Below are 15,578 nucleotides of genomic sequence, written 5' to 3'. Positions count from 1 at the left end.
TCTTGTGGTAAAAATTCATTGACATTTCAGTGTTTAGTGAGGTTATGTTTGTGCCGCTTGTGTTTTCTTGGAACATTCCACAAAAACGTAAAAAAACACTTTGCAAATTGCTCAAAAGCTGCATCTTCTTAATTCAAATTATCAAAAAGTATTCATACATTTTGCGGAAACAACAAAAATTCGTGAATTGTGACTAAAAAACGGCAAAATGAGTGACCCTATTGTGGAAGACCCGTCCTTCCAAAAAATCTACGCTCCGGACAATCTGGTCGTTTTCAAGCTTGATCCCAATGATATACTCTTCAATTATTGGCACAAGGTCATTGTGGATGTGCGTTCTGGCGAAGGAAAGAAGTTTGACGTGATTGAAGCACTCTCGACAATAATCACAGGACCCTTTGCTCCCGTTTACTTCCGGCAGTTTGGTCATGAGTACATCATGTACGTCCGTGACTGTGTCAAGGCACTCAATGATCTGATGCGCAATGAGCTCAGATTAAATGATACTTTGGGGAAGGGGGATATAATGATTTACCTGAATGTGGCCAAAATTGAGGTGAATCATCCGGATCCTGATAGAGTTGTGGTTGAAGTGTTAAAGAGCCGAAGGCAGGAGATGACCAAGAAAGTTGCATACAATCTCTCAGCTGTGGATCAGGACAAGAGATTTGCCAATATTATTTTCCGGTTGTGTTTTACGGGCAACTTTGAGCAGGTGTGCAAATTGATACGAGATTCTGGGATTCCGCCTACACATGCCATTGAGATTCGACTCTACCGGAATAATTTGACCGATTTGACCCCACTTCAGGTTCTCAAGGATTACTACTTTGAACACTTGGACATCACCAATAATACGGTAAGTTGGAATGATAAAATTTTTGAAACGAACGAACCCTTGGTTTATTTTTTATAAATGGAACACTTGATCCTTGGACAGAAATTTAAATATTTTTCTTTTTCGCAAAAAAGAAAAATTAGAATTTTTAAAATTCAAAACGTTTCATTTTTTTGGTTTGCCCTTGACATAGGGGAAACTGGGCAGTAGTAAACATTGGGTAGTTATAAACACTGATTTTAATGTCTGTACTACTTGAACTTGTTTTGACCATTTCAGTGAACAAGGATCCCTGTAGTATCTTTTAATTCATATAAGGTCTGGCCCTCTGAACTTTAATGTCTAATTAATTGCAAAAATCGCTGTGTTTACAACTACCCCATGCTTACTTCTTCTTCATCTTCTATTTTATGTTAGGCTGTCGGATTCACTCGGGTCAATATAGCCACCCTATTCACCCCATGCTTACTACTGCTCCAGTTTCCTGTATATCACTGAAGGTTATTCCAAGATGATTAGTTCTTTTTTTTTGATACAATATATTTATTTACAATCTTAAAGAATTTGTGAAATTCAAAATTTCTAACAACTAAAATCTAGAAAACACGAACAATAATCAGAAAATACTACCGAAAATTCTTCTAACTTCACGCGTATTATAGACTTCTCCCTGTTCTGTTAAAAGCCTACACATATGTCTCCTTTATGCACAAATCTCATATTTGAGCGATGATAAGCTCTATTTTTATTTGGAATCTCGGAATGGTTCTAGTGGTTTTAGCACAATAATGGTCCTCTTGAGAGCTAACCATATATTGTATCTTTTCAAATCAGTCTCCTCATGATTTTTGATTTTTTTTTAATATTCAAACTAGACTTTATGAAGGTCTTTTTTAGTCTTTTTCGTGGTATTCCTTGTTATAAAAAATTGATTTTTTTTTAAATTTTTGTCTATTGCTATTGTTCTTATTCAATCTAAGTTTACTGGAAGGTTGCTAATCGTGAAGCTGATATGTTTAAAGATGAGGAGGTTGCAGAGGACTAACTGATGTTTTATTGAACCACAAAATTTATAATAACTCATACATTGACATTTCCATATGATAATGCAAACTGTTATAATGTTAACCCATTAGCGTTATTGAACACTTCAGAAGCATAGCAAGAATTCTTCACTAAATTCTTTCTTAAATAATGGCATTAGTCAAAGCTGAATATTTAAGCAACAGTTTTTCGTCCTTTTCAATAATAATTTACACTCAGTCAGTATTGCTGAATTTCTCTTTTCATCTTTATGTTGATGACTTTAAATTCTATGTTGAGGATGAATCTTCTAATTCGCTTCATGCGTTTCACCCCAGAAACGTTTATTATTATTAATCATATAGGAATATTTTTGACAATGTAATCATGTTGCAAAGTCGTATATCCCGTGTTGGCAGACCCTGCGAAGTCCATTGAAACTTAATTCGAAATTTCCCCGTGGAAATATCTCGGACAACTTTACAAATCCATCGAAGGAATCGTCTCTCAAAGATCAGTAGCGTATTTTCATCGGCGCGTGTCAGTACTCTTACCTTCAGTTCATAGGTAATGATGGGCTTAAATATTGTGGTGTATATTTTGATCTTTGAAGACCTTGAAGGTATTTGAAGACTTTTACAATCTCAAAATTTCATTGGTCGATAGTAATATTTTGGCGAACCCTTGGGGTTGATTTATTGGTTGTCATGTATTTCGTTTTCGTTTCAATGATTTTGAGTCCAATCTTTTCCGCTGCCATTGCCACTTCGACAAACGACTTCCAGCTGCACGCTGTGAACGACATGATCCTGATGTCATTATCACTGGCGAACATCTCCTAAAGTTTTGGGCAGAGACTTTGCGTTTTTTAACGTTTTTTTCTTATCCCTTGTGAAAATGGTTCTGATCGGGTCACTTCTATATGCCGCAAGATGGATTTTCTTTATATTTTTAGACGCTTCTGAGACATCACGCCCTATGACGCGTTTGATATTTGCGTGAGCACTCTTCCTTTTTTTCATTTATGAGCATAGCTCCTTTTTTTCAATTTTTTTTTTTGGGAATATAAGTGACATGATAGGCCTAATCCTTTCCCTTGCAGTTTCCGGCGGAAGCAATGTCAGCCTTGGAACCTCTTCGTATTAAGAATCTCTGCTGCAACTACAAACTTCGAATTGTGAAGGAGTTGTTGTCAAATGTTGAACGCTGCAACAACACGGTCATTTTTATACCTACTAAAGGTCATGGGATCCCTGAGACTCATAGAAATCCTACAGTTGATCCGTATGGCGCAACATCTTCTCTTGGAAGAACTGACACCATCATTCAGCCCAGCTACGTCGATGTCAAACCGTCGATACATAGCTCACTCATTATACAGCAGGCTGATCCAGCTTTTCATTTTCCTACGTCAGGAACTCACTGCACTGCTGGAGTTAAATTGAACTTCATGCAGTTCAACAACAATCTCTGGCATTTTGTCATGGTGATTCACAATGGAAGTTACTCAACGAGGGATATCATGAATGGGTTCTATGCTCTGGGTGTCAAAAGCAATTGCTTCCCTTATCATTACATTAACGGCGATAGGGCGGATACTTTCTATTTGTTGGATTCTTTCAATATTATGCACGAGATTTATCAAAATGGGATGATGCTGGAACTTCCTGATGCCAGGGTGACTCTTCAGGTAGAGTTCAGGCTGAATGTGATCGCCACAAAGAAGTTGGATGTGATTAGGTATGAAGTGGCTATAGAGAAGGCGCTTCAGGAGAGGATTAATGATGCCAAAATGACACTGGATTTGAGCAATTTTGCTCAGGCAATGATCAAGTATGATTTCATCTTCGAGCTGAGGAATCCTCAAGCTATAACAACGCTGTTTGCTTGTCGAATGGGACGCTTTGCACCCAGAGTTAACACCATTTTGCTGAATGACAATGAAATAACTTCGATAAAGGATGTGCTTTTGCTTCTGTCTGCTCAAACGCTGGATCTCAGCAACAATAAAATTGAGAGTCTGGAGAATATCTTCATTATCAACAGTGCAAACATCACCAATTTGCGTTTGATGGGAAATCCTCTTTGCAAGAAGTATTCCAGCTCACTTCAGTATATAAGTGCGGTCAGGGGAGTATTTTCGGGCTTGAAGACTTTAGATGGGGTTGACGTGGCCAATGACGATGTGACAAATGGATACAGAAATTGGCTTTGTTCACTAGACTGCTACAGCTTCGTTACGCAGTTTGTCGATCAGTATTTCAGTGTATATGATTCCCTGCATCGCGGCAATTTGAAGGACCTCTATTCTCGTCGAGCAATTCTTACAGTCGGCACGGATTTCACCAAAATCAAGATGATGACAATGCAGAAACAAAAATGGCAGCACTACACAACTCTTTCGCGCAATATGCTCAATGTTGCCAACTACCGACAAAAAAATCATTTGATTTACGTTGGATGGAGCGACATCTACGAAGCGTTTTGCAAACTTCCAGCCACAGAACACGATAAAACGAGCTTCAATATTGAAGTTCCCATCTACACCAACGAGATGGTTGTGATCACGGTTTATGGGATCTTCAGGGAGCAAATTCAGAGTTTGCTGGATAAGGAGCTTACTCTAGGCTTCTCACGTACTTTCATCTTGCGTCCCATTGAAGCGGATTGTGGTTTGTTTGGTTGTGGGGTGCGTTACTTCATTGTCAACGAGAAGATTAGCGTGTTCAATCTCACAATCATTCAGACGCAGAACGCCTTCAAAGTGACACAGGATGTGGAAGTGAAGAAGGAGGTAACAGAGGAGGAGAAAAAGGAAATTACAGTCATGTTCAGTGAGTGCACCAATTTGAAACCTGGCTGGAGTCGAAGGTGAGTGAAAATTTTTTTTTTTCACAATTATATCGTTTGATATATTTCTTAAAGATAATAAAAAATTAATAATTCCAATGAAAAATGAATATGCTTTTTTTAGCCTTTTTAGAATTTTATTCTTTTTAGGTGCTTCTGTATTATCGACTTGTCTTTGTGTTAGTTCCTGTCTCGACTATTTTCTCCAGTTCTCACCGTGTTGTAAAACCACTAAACAGTCATGACAGGAACCAGCACAGAAAAGTCGATTATGCAGAAGCACTTGAGAACAGTAAAGTTCTGAAAATGTTCATTTTTCATTGAAATAGCACCATTAGTCCTCAATCGTAATAATATTTGGCATTATATTTTATCAATTGTGGAAAATAGTTCCAGTTTTATTTCCTAATTTTCCTAAAATTCTAAAAATGTTGTATATTTATTTGTTCCCCGTTTTAATTTAAGAAACAGAATTTCTCTAAGTTCTTATGAATTTCAACTGCTCGAACTCCAAGAGAGAGAGCTGTTACCACAATCCAATTTTTTTTTCTTCAAAAACACTGTTTTTCGCACTTTTCCGGTCTTTTGACCCATTTAAAATTCAAACGGTAAGAGATATCAACTTCCGGTCTTCGATGACCCCTCCTCAAATGACATTATCTCGAAACTACTCTCTTTATTCTTCCCCTCCCTTTTTGTGCGTTTCCTATCCCCCAAAAATGGGTAAAATTGGGGTTTTTCTAACTTTTTACCTTTTAGAAAATAGTTAAAAAAAAATTTAACTATTAAACAATTTTAAAATTTCAGCGTGAAAATTTTCCTCATTGATATGAAACGTCTTTTAGTCGTTTAATTTTTTTATTATAGATGTTTTTTAATTTACAAAACCAAGCCTATTACATGTTGCTAGCGAATGCGTTTGCTAACAAAGAAATTCAAGTTTTCTGAAGATTTTACGGTAAAAGGGGTGGCAAAGCATCCCAGGTGACTTAGATGCTATACCTCAAAAGTATTTTCGTAGCATTTACCGTTTACCGGTACTCAATCTATTTGAATCGATTCATAAATCACTCAATAGATTCCACTAAATACTTTAAAGAGTAATAAAAATTATATTCGAACAAAAATTACTTATCGGTAAATAACCGGTTCATTACCGGTTCACAACCGATTTGAACCAACTTAATTAATTAATTCTTTATTGTACGTGGGCCTTCTGGCCATTTAGTACATGAATAATGTGAGAAATAGGGTGCCTGAGTCCATTTCAATAAAACAACCATAACCTAAGCTACTTGACAATTTTCTTCCCTATGAAGTTTAAACAAACTTCTTACAAAGAATAATTCAAACATAATGATTCCGGTAATGTTTTAAATTTAAATAGAAAAGATGAGAAGTGTAAATTAATCTTTACTTTAAAGGAAGAGAGAACTAATTCCTATTAATTAGAAAAAAGAAAAAAATAAATAATAAAAAAAAGAGAAAAAAGAAAAAGATATAAGATAGATAAATATGAATTTTCTTTGTTTTCAACTAAGCCAATGGAGCATTATTCATTCAATTTTCAATTCTTTTTTTTTTTTTTTTTTTAAACACTTGGATTAAACTCTCAGTCCCGTAGAGGCTACGAATGACACCATCCTTTCCAAGATCTCAATCCTTGATCCCAAGAGCTGTTGGATTTCAAGGTTCTCAATATTAAATCTTCTGCGCTCTTGAGCATAGCTAGGACATTCCACCAGGACGTGAACGACAGTAAGATATGTGTTACAGCTCTGGCATCTTGGCTGTTGATCTCCCGTCATTAAAAAAGAGTGAGAAAAGTTACAGTGCCCTATTCTAAGCCTAGTGAGAGTTACTTGATCCCTTCTGTTGCAAAAATGATTTTTGAAAATGGGGGTATCTTTAATGCATCTGAGTTTGTTGGACAAAGGCATGTCCTTCCATTTTATTTTTCTTAGTTCACGAATGGTTGATTTGGCCCAGGAATTACGATCTTTAACTGAGATCTGGAAATCAGAAATCGGGTGGTTAGATGCATTAAATGCTGACGCATTCGCGTTGACAATACCCTCACTGAAACCCGGGTCATACAAAAAATTACATTGTCCTAGGACAATCAAGTCTCTAAGCTGTGCGGTGTAACCCGACAACAATCGGAAGTTACAGACATTTTTTAGGGCCTGTAGACAATTGGTAATAATAAGTGGGTTCGGGGAGTTAAAGGCTAATTTACACGCGGCAATTAGAGCTTTTTCTTCTAGCGTGGTTTTAGATGCCATATCATTGACCTTACCTTCCACTATCCACCTAGAATTTTCTACCCAGATACCGTAACCCGCTTTGCCCGAGAACTTGTTGCCAGCTACGAAAATTTTGGTGTTTAAATTGTTTCCCTCGAGCTTGTTATAAATAACTTCTCTTGATCTATTTGGGTCTATTCTATATCTTTGACTGTCTAGGGAGATATCTAAGCGACTACGATCCATCGTCCAATATGGTTGTTTTCCCAAGTACTGGAATGTGTTATGTCTAGGTAGGTTCCATCCTGCCAGGACCGAGGATACCTTTTCAACCCAGGAAATTATTCTGCCCCCCTCTCTGAAACCCGCACACATCTCCTTATACATTGTAATATGTTGATTAGCCGAGATCTTATTCCAGTATTTGACTGTGAGCAGCGTTCTTCTATCATCCAAATTCATAAGACCTGATTCTGCGATAAGGCTGTCCGTAGGGGAACTTCTAAACGCACCCGTCGCTGCTCTGATTCCAGCATTATGTATCGAATCCAGTTTTTTTAAGATGGACTTAGCTGCTGTGTAAAAAGACACCACCCCGTAATCCAGTTTCCCCCCGACCAGGGCCTGGTGGATCGATAGAAGTTGCCGCCTATCCGCCCCCCATTCAAGATTAGAAAGAACCTTAATTATGTTAACTCTTTTTTGACAGTTATCTTTAATTTCTTTAATGTGTTGATGGAAAGACAGTCTACTATCAAATGTGATTCCCAGGACTTTTAGAGTATTAACTTCACTAATCGTATTATTTTTAAGGGTAAAGTTTGGATGTCTACAATTGCGTCTTCTACAGACGTGCAATGTTTTGGACTTCGAAAATGAAAAATTAAAGCCGTATTGTTGGGCCCATACCTCTAGCTCGTCCACCGCCGTCTGTAATTTTATTTGGAGGTCTTCTGAGGACTTTGCCGAGGCAAATACTAATAGATCGTCTGCATAAAGCACATGTTTGACTCCTGGAATGTTTAGATAGTCCGAGGAACTGTTCATGGCTATCAAGAAGAGCGGGACAGAGAGTACGCTACCTGTTGGGGTCCCGTTCTCTTGTGTAAGTCTAGATGACATTTTATTACCAACGTAAACATTAAACTGCCTATCTCTTAAAAAATTTTCAATATACCTAAAAATCTGTCCTTCTAAGCCCCAATCTTTTAATTTATTAATGATTACAACACGCCATACCTTTTCATAGGCTTTTTCAATATCTAAACTAATGCAAGAAATATGTTCCTTTTCGTTAATTTTATTTGCCATGAAATGTTGTAAATAAGCTAAATTATCTGTAGTACTTCTATTTCTCCTGAAACCCGATTGATAGTCGGAGAGCAGATGGTTTCTCTCGAGCCACCAATTTAATCTTGAGGATACCATTTTCTCAAGGAGTTTACCTACACAACTCAGGAGCGAAATAGGCCTATAGCTTTTAGGGTCTGTTGGGTCTTTATCTGGTTTCAAAATTGGAATAATATTCGCACTTTTCCAAATATCTGGTATAGTGCCTTCTGAAAACACTTTGTTTAGAATCAAAAGCAACCTGCTCATTCCTTGGGGTGGAAGATTCTTCAACATCTGATAGGTGATTCCGTCTGGCCCTGCCGATCTCCCCTTCGCGACCCCAAGAACCTGAGACATCTCTTCGAAAGAGAATGGTAGATTAAGCTCTATACAAGTATTCCCCAGTGGAACTGTTTGATACCCTAAAAGGGATTCCCTTTGGCAGAGCGCCTCATCTGATAAGCCTGAGTTGTCTGAGTTCTTGGCAAAAGTTCTGGCTAGTACTTCACTCATATCTTCTTCTGTGTTGACAACTTGTCCATTTTCTATTAATTCTCTGATTACAACTGATCTATGTTTCCCCGAGATCTTCCGAATTTTATCCCAAACTACTTTAGGTGGGGTGTCTGCCTTAATGGAACTAACATAGCTCGACCAACTTTCTGCTTTGGCTTGTTTAATTACTTCTTTAACCTCCTTCTTTTTCTGGTTTAATAAATCTAAATTCGCTACTGAGGGGTGCTTACGGAACTTCCTAAATAGTCTATTTCTCTCCTTAACATTTTCTTTAACCGAATCCGTCCACCATGGTACTCTTTTCTTTCCGGGAATCTCTCTGGTTTGGGGCATGCTTAACGCTGCCGCGTTTAAAATTGCTTCATTAAATAATCTGACTTGTTCGGTCAACTCAAGAACTTCAGGAAAGTCAAAGGCCCCCACACAGCTATTGAAGAAGATACCCCAGTCAGCCCTGTCTTCGTTCCATCTAACTCTATGAGTATTGCTTTGATTCGCGGAAAAATCCTTGACTAGAATCGGTTGGTGGTCACTATTGTAAGCTTCCGTTACTACTTCCCATTCTAAAGAAATAGACAGAGCGGGAGATGAAAGTGTAATATCAATTGCTGACAGACTTCCGTGACCCGGATGCAGGTAAGTTGGGCTACCATCGTTCAGCAGGGAGACTTGATTGTTTAATATAAAATCTTCTAGTTGGTTACCTTTAGTGTTAGTTCTAATACAACCCCAAGTTAAGCTGTGTGAGTTGAAATCCCCCCCGATGATCATGGGAGCTGCCAGAGCACTGTAAATAGAAGTAATTTCCGTTTGAATGGAACGAAGTTGAGGTTTAAGATAAACTGAGCAAAATGAAATTTTTCTGCCATTAAATGAGCTTGAGACCGCCACAGCATCTATATCAGGACTTAACGAAATCTCAGAGAAGACCACATCGTTTCGCAACAATATCGCAGAGCCTCCGTGAGCAGAGTCAAAGAGGCTCTTGTTCGATACTACTTGATAGCCTCTTAGGGAGGGATTATCAGTGAATTTAAGATGTGTCTCTTGTAAGAGTATAATATCTGGATTGTATTTGCTCACCAGAAGCTTTAAGTCGTTGTAATTATTAAAGAAACCGTTAATGTTCCATTGGACTAGAATCATCATAAGAAAAAACTTAAAGAGATTTTAAGGATTCCTGGCGTGAGAGAGACAAGGCAGGGCTTTGCCTTCAAGGAACGATAGCCATGTGACAATCGTTACCCTGCCCGCCCCCCGCCCTGCCCCTCCCACGCCTAGGAATGTAAAGATAAATACCTAGTCTACACCTACGATGTTTTTAATCGTTCTGGGACTGGGACTCAGGTTGCTGTCTTTTTGAGTAACTGCTGCATTGTGTTCTCTGGGATTTCTGGCCTGAAGTTGGCTTCCAAACTGCGATGGGTAGGGTGCTGTCTTCTTTTTCTTCTTCTTGTTCTTCCCTGAGGAAGGTGGTCCTGTCTTCTTTCCCTCAGAGCCTTCTGAGGAAAGAGACCTCTCTTTTGTCCGTTTGGGGCACCGCAAGCCTTCTGGGTGGGACTTTAACTTTTGTGACACTGGGCCAGTCGCAACAGTTTGGGACTGGGCAGTGATCACCTCCTCGGAGCTTTTGGGGTCAAGCTCCATCGCTGCATCCTCTGCCTCAAATTCTGCTTCTGCTTCTTCAAAAGGCTCCCCCTCTTCTGAATCAGCCTCTTCCGTTTCTGAGATGGTCGAGACATCGGGAGTTTCCAAAGGAGACTCTGCATCTTGGGCCTTTTCCTGATGGACCTCTACTTCAACTACTAGTGGAACTTGGTGCTCTTCAATTTGGGATAGATTTTCTCTGGTCACTCTCTCATTGTCCATGATTTTCTCGTGCTCGTTTTGGTGTGCCCTTTCGTTCCTCAATGACTTGCAAGAGTCGCAGTGACAATTGGTGCATCCACTCTGGGTAGGGGTTTCCTGCTGTCTCAAAGTGTCTGCAAATGTCTTCCTTGATTGACCCATCCTCTCAATGAAGATATTCTTCGCCTCTGCGAAAGAGACTTTCTCATAAACTTTAATTTTTTGTACTGCGTATTCTGCCAGGTACTCAGGGCATTTCTTGTGCCAGCTAACGTGGCTGCCTCCACAATTAATGCATTTAACATCCTTGACACATGGATCCGGGTAATGATCCTTTTCAGCGCATCGTCCACACATCGCTACTCCCCTGCAGGACGTCTTCATGTGGCCGAATCTTTGGCAATTGAAGCATCGGATCGGGTCTGGTACAAAGGGGCGGACGTCTAGTTTGAGGTACCCCGCTTTCAGCACACTTGGAATGTCCGGAAGATCAAACGTGATCACAAAGGTGCCGGTATTTTTCCACACTGGTACGTCTTTTTGGTTCTGAGAAGCTCTCTTCTCCACATCCGTTGCCTTCCTTCTTAGGTGGCGCACTTCCACAACTTTCTGAGATTTTAGCTCTTCCAACAACTCTTTCTCCTCCATGTATACGAAGTCCCAGCATTTGACAATTCCTTTAGCTTTATTGAGCTTGGGATGCTCTGTGACTGTCACGTCGTGCTTCCCAACTCTCGTGACATTTAGGAGACGGGCAGTCTGGTCTTTCGATTTTGACTCTATTATTAGTGTACCGTCTTTCTGCCTTGTGATGTCTTTGACGTCTCCCAGCGCTCGCAGTGACCGTGCAACGGCGAATGGCGAGATGGGAGTAGTTGAATCCGTGTCCTGGGATGCGTTTTTCATGACTAGAAATCTTCCTGCATTGTCTATACGTTCAATTTCTTCAAACCGGGTGCTGAAGATCTCTTCCCCCCTTCTCTTCTTTACTGCTCGATCTAGGGACGGAAAGTCCCGCGACCCAAGCGAGAAGAAATCCCGCTGGGTCCCCCCGTGCAACCAGGGCGGCATCGCCCCACACGTGTTCACCTCTAACCTCACTTAACCAGTGGCTTGTTTTTTACTTTTCTCGTGAAACTATTCCTTCTTTCTTACAATTTTCACTTCCAAGCCACAAAACTATCTCTCCTCTATCACCTGAGTCTTTATAATAATAAGAATAATAACTTTGATATGTATAAATTGCACAATTTTAATTGAGCTTTTGACAAATCAACTGGTCCCTTTGCGCACCACGTTGCCAATGTGAACCAACTTATAAATCACTCAAAATATTTCCCAAAATACACCTCAGGAGTAATTTAATTGAACTTCGTATAAAAATTAGTTATCCGATTGGAACCGGTTCAGTTTTGTAGGAAATTCCAAGATCTTTCCAACGACCCCAAACATAATCCCATTCGCTTGATAAATGCGCTTTCTAGTGTCTTTTTAACCTTTGACCTTGAAAACCCGTTATTAGGAATGATTCAACGCCATTTTTGTCTGAGGACGAAATGTCCGCCTGGGTTATCTCTAAAACATATCAAAAAATGAAAAAAAATCGTTTTCACTTTCATTTAAATTAAAGAATGTGGTCTATAAATCGAATAAGTTTAAATAAAGCCATATTTAGAAAGCATAAATGACAGTTTTCTAATTTTTTTGGCCGAACTAAATTTTATTATTGACGTATTCTGTGTAAAACAGAGACCTCTAGCGGCCAAAACAACTCTTATTCTACGCTTCTAATAATTTGAAGATTTCAACTTGAGAATTATATCAACAAATTGGGAAAAAATACAAAGTCAAAAAATATGAGCTTTGCAAAGTGATTCTATTATTTTGGCTGCCACTGTATATACAGCTCTCTTCATGGAGTTCGAGCAGTAAAATTAAACCTCTGCAATTTAATTTGATTATACATAGCAAAAAGGATTTTTTTCACTCACCAAAAGTTCATAAGAATATAACAAAAAGTATTAAATGAAATTATTTCTACAGTGATTTTTTAAATTACTTGTAAATTAATATTTTAATACTATCTTGATTATTGCATAAAGCTCGTGAAGCCAGTTTAAAAAATTCATTAAAGTATTTCTATAATCAATTCTGATATGTTCATTAAAGTCAGTAATAAGATGTTTGTGCTTACAGCAACTTTAGCACAAGGGAGAAAATATTTATATGAAGCATTAGATATTCTGTGCAATAATAATGAATTAGTAATTAGGATTACGTTTGTATGGGAGGCTCTGTGGGGATTAATGCCAAATGTCCTGGATCCTTCGCAGGTGTCTCTCAAAGGTGAATTGGGACTTCAAGTTGGCTCTCGAGGTGTTTGTCAGTCTCTATGAGGAAAACAAGATCCCGGCCAAAGGATTTATTGCAACGCTCCCGAAGGATGCTCCGGCACAGAAACTTTTTTAAATTGACTTTATCATTTGTAAGTAAAACCTTGAAGAAATAGAGTGTACTCAGAAGATAAAGGAGTTTTTTTTTTAAACGTGATCGGACTTTTTAATTGATAACTTAAGAATGGAAAATTGGCAATAGTTTTCAAAAAAATGTGTGTGTCAGTCAATGAATATACAGTGGAAAATAGTGAGAAATCAGTGAAAATTTTAGTGATTCTTTGAAAAAGCGATTAATAGAAATGCAGGGATTTTTTTTTAATGTGAATAACCCAAGAAAAGGATTATCTTTCCCCACTTTCCAATGAAGACTTAGGTTTTTGGGAATGGAAGAACTTCTCCAGGATTTTGTTGAATGGACGAGTGAGAGGGAAGAAGAACTTGTTGAATGATTGGTCTCTGCGCAGATTTTCCCCTCCAGCTGAGAGAGAAAATCAGAGAGAAAGTCCCTCTCCCTTGGCAAATGCTGTCTTGAGGGTAAAAACGAGTGATCTTTAGCCAGCACGTTTGAATCCCTCACAAAAGCCTCAACAGTTTCATTTGCTCAGGCAATTCATAAATACACGAGAAGGATTTTGAGAGAGGGAGAGAATCAGAGAGAAAGGTACCATTTGGTTGGGAAGAGCCATATGTGGAAGGTTCTCCGGCGAATCAACAATTTTATGCACCATTTGTGAGCCGTGTTAGTTGTCTCTGAGGTTCAGACTAGACAAGTTGCTGTGTACCAGCTGCTCCCGGTTCTTTCTCTGACTCCAGCAAGAATTTACGTAAATATATTTTTGTTCGCCGGTAGGAAGAAAAATTGTTTCTTGTAGAAGAACTTTGGAAGACAAAGTGAAAGTGTGAATTAGTGAGTTTTTCTCTCTTTTGGATGAGATCCTCAGGATAATTTACCAGTGGAAATTTATTTTGGGGAGGATATAAATAATTTCTGGGCGAAATCTCGTGAGCATAGGAGTGGTGTTTTTTTTGTTTTTGGGAAATAGCACCAGGGAGTGAAGAATTGCTCCTAATTAATTTCAATTGACTATTGGCGCTTTGGAATTTCCTATTTTTGGCGCGAAAATTCAGAGGGAGAAAATTGTGGTGGAGAGAGAAGAATCCTTAAGAACCACAGTGTGTGAATTGAATTAATTGCCCGGGAAAAGCCGGAGGAAGTGTGTAGGAAAACTGTGTGACTGGAAGCTGGAGGTGTTGTGTGTGTGGAAAAGCTGTTAATTGCCAACACTTGAGGACACTGTCGTCAGCAGCTCCTGAATCCCAGGTAAGGAAAAGTGATTTAAACTATGAACGTTTGGATTAATTCCTTCATGATTCATTTAATGATTTCCTCCACCTACCTGCAAAGTAGGGGAGGTTGGGGCAAGTATAATCATTGGATATTTTTTATTTTAGTGTTAAGAAGAATATTACGGTCTTATTGGAGTATAAAAGTGATAAAACAGTAGTAAACCTACTTCTTTAAATTAATCCATTATAAATTAATTTTTGTGAGTGATATTTTGCTATTATAATTATTAATATTGAGCATTAATTAAATCCAATTACACAGAAAAAATATTTTGTAAAAATGTTTGTAAATGTTTGTGAATTCCTATGGGGGAGTTACAAAATGCACGTGAATCGACCCACAAACAAGTTCGTAAAAGTTTGTACTTTTTTTCACAAACATTGTTCGTAACATGATCATTTGACGAACATTTTTTGTACTTTTACAAACATTTGTTCGTAAATGTTCGTAAACACACAAAAAATGTTCGACAGGAAAACAAACATTCACGAACAAATGACAAAATTTTACGAAGAGCTGATTAACCTTGAAAACCATTAGAAGGGAATGATTCAAGGTTATTTTCGCATAATCGTATCACGCATTTTTGAGATATTCTAAAAAGTGATTTTGAAAGGGAGGAGGAGGGTTGTGAGAAAATGATAATGATCATTAATATTGATTGTATCGATTAATTACTATATTAGAACAATTGGTCAGTTCAATGCTTTTTAATTGTTCCAGAGCATCATTTTTATTATGGAGTAAATCTGGAGAACACTTGACACTTCCAGCACTTCGGAAGTGTTCAGAAATCCATATTCACGGTACTTTTTGCAATGCCTTTTCTTTTTGAACTTCATAAAGATTTAATTCTGTTAAGTGCTTACTATACACTAAAACCGTTCTTGGATTAAGTTTAAATCGTACACGCTTACATTGTCAAAACACGTCTTGATTTTAATAAAAAAATATCCGATATTCAGATGAATTTTCTCATTTTTTATGGTATGTAATGCATTTATAATAAATATATTTTTTTTGAATCATATGCGTTACTAAGATAGGATAATAAGTAGTTTGTGTTAAAATTTAAATTTAGAACAATGTGCTGGGGACAACTCGTACGGCGAGTTATTTCCATACAGCCAGTGAGTTGAGAACAACTGCTCGGCCAAAATAGGAACAGACGTGGCGAAAAT

The 15,578-nt window shown here is 38.2% G+C and overlaps 2 protein-coding genes across 2 annotated transcripts in view; both read left to right on the top strand.

The window, feature by feature from the left end:
- The first annotated feature begins 1 nt into the window (after window position 1).
- Window positions 2–13,181, top strand: LOC129798785 (nuclear RNA export factor 2). Its single transcript, XM_055842129.1, has 3 exons — window positions 2–859; window positions 2,964–4,732; window positions 12,987–13,181. The coding sequence occupies exons 1-3, from the start codon at window positions 209–211 to the stop codon at window positions 13,120–13,122; spliced, it is 2,556 nt and encodes an 851-aa protein (XP_055698104.1). The 5' UTR covers window positions 2–208; the 3' UTR covers window positions 13,123–13,181.
- A 528-nt stretch (window positions 13,182–13,709) lies between these two features.
- LOC129798789 (connectin-like) overlaps window positions 13,710–15,578 on the top strand; it is a 129,476-nt gene continuing 127,607 nt past the window's right edge. Inside the window, exon 1 of the mRNA XM_055842137.1 lies at window positions 13,710–14,370. The gene's annotated coding sequence lies outside the window, so the exon portion shown is untranslated. The remainder of the gene's footprint in view (window positions 14,371–15,578) is intronic.

Source organism: Phlebotomus papatasi, chromosome 1, assembly GCF_024763615.1.
Source record: "Phlebotomus papatasi isolate M1 chromosome 1, Ppap_2.1, whole genome shotgun sequence".
NCBI lineage: Eukaryota > Metazoa > Arthropoda > Insecta > Diptera > Psychodidae > Phlebotomus > Phlebotomus papatasi.
Note: the sequence above shows the minus strand (reverse complement) of the source record. Positions and strands in the feature narration are given on the sequence as shown.

What these genes read in the sequence shown, in the direction of transcription:
- LOC129798785 (XM_055842129.1), top strand. Translation starts at nt 209, where the DNA reads ATGAGTGACCCTATTGTGGAAGACCCGTCCTTCCAAAAAATCTACGCT. An exon ending in TGGACATCACCAATAATACG is followed by an intron (nt 860 to 2,963) that starts GTAAGTTGGAAT and finishes TTTCCCTTGCAG; the next exon opens with TTTCCGGCGGAAGCAATGTC. An exon ending in AAACCTGGCTGGAGTCGAAG is followed by an intron (nt 4,733 to 12,986) that starts GTGAGTGAAAAT and finishes GATCCTTCGCAG; the next exon opens with GTGTCTCTCAAAGGTGAATT.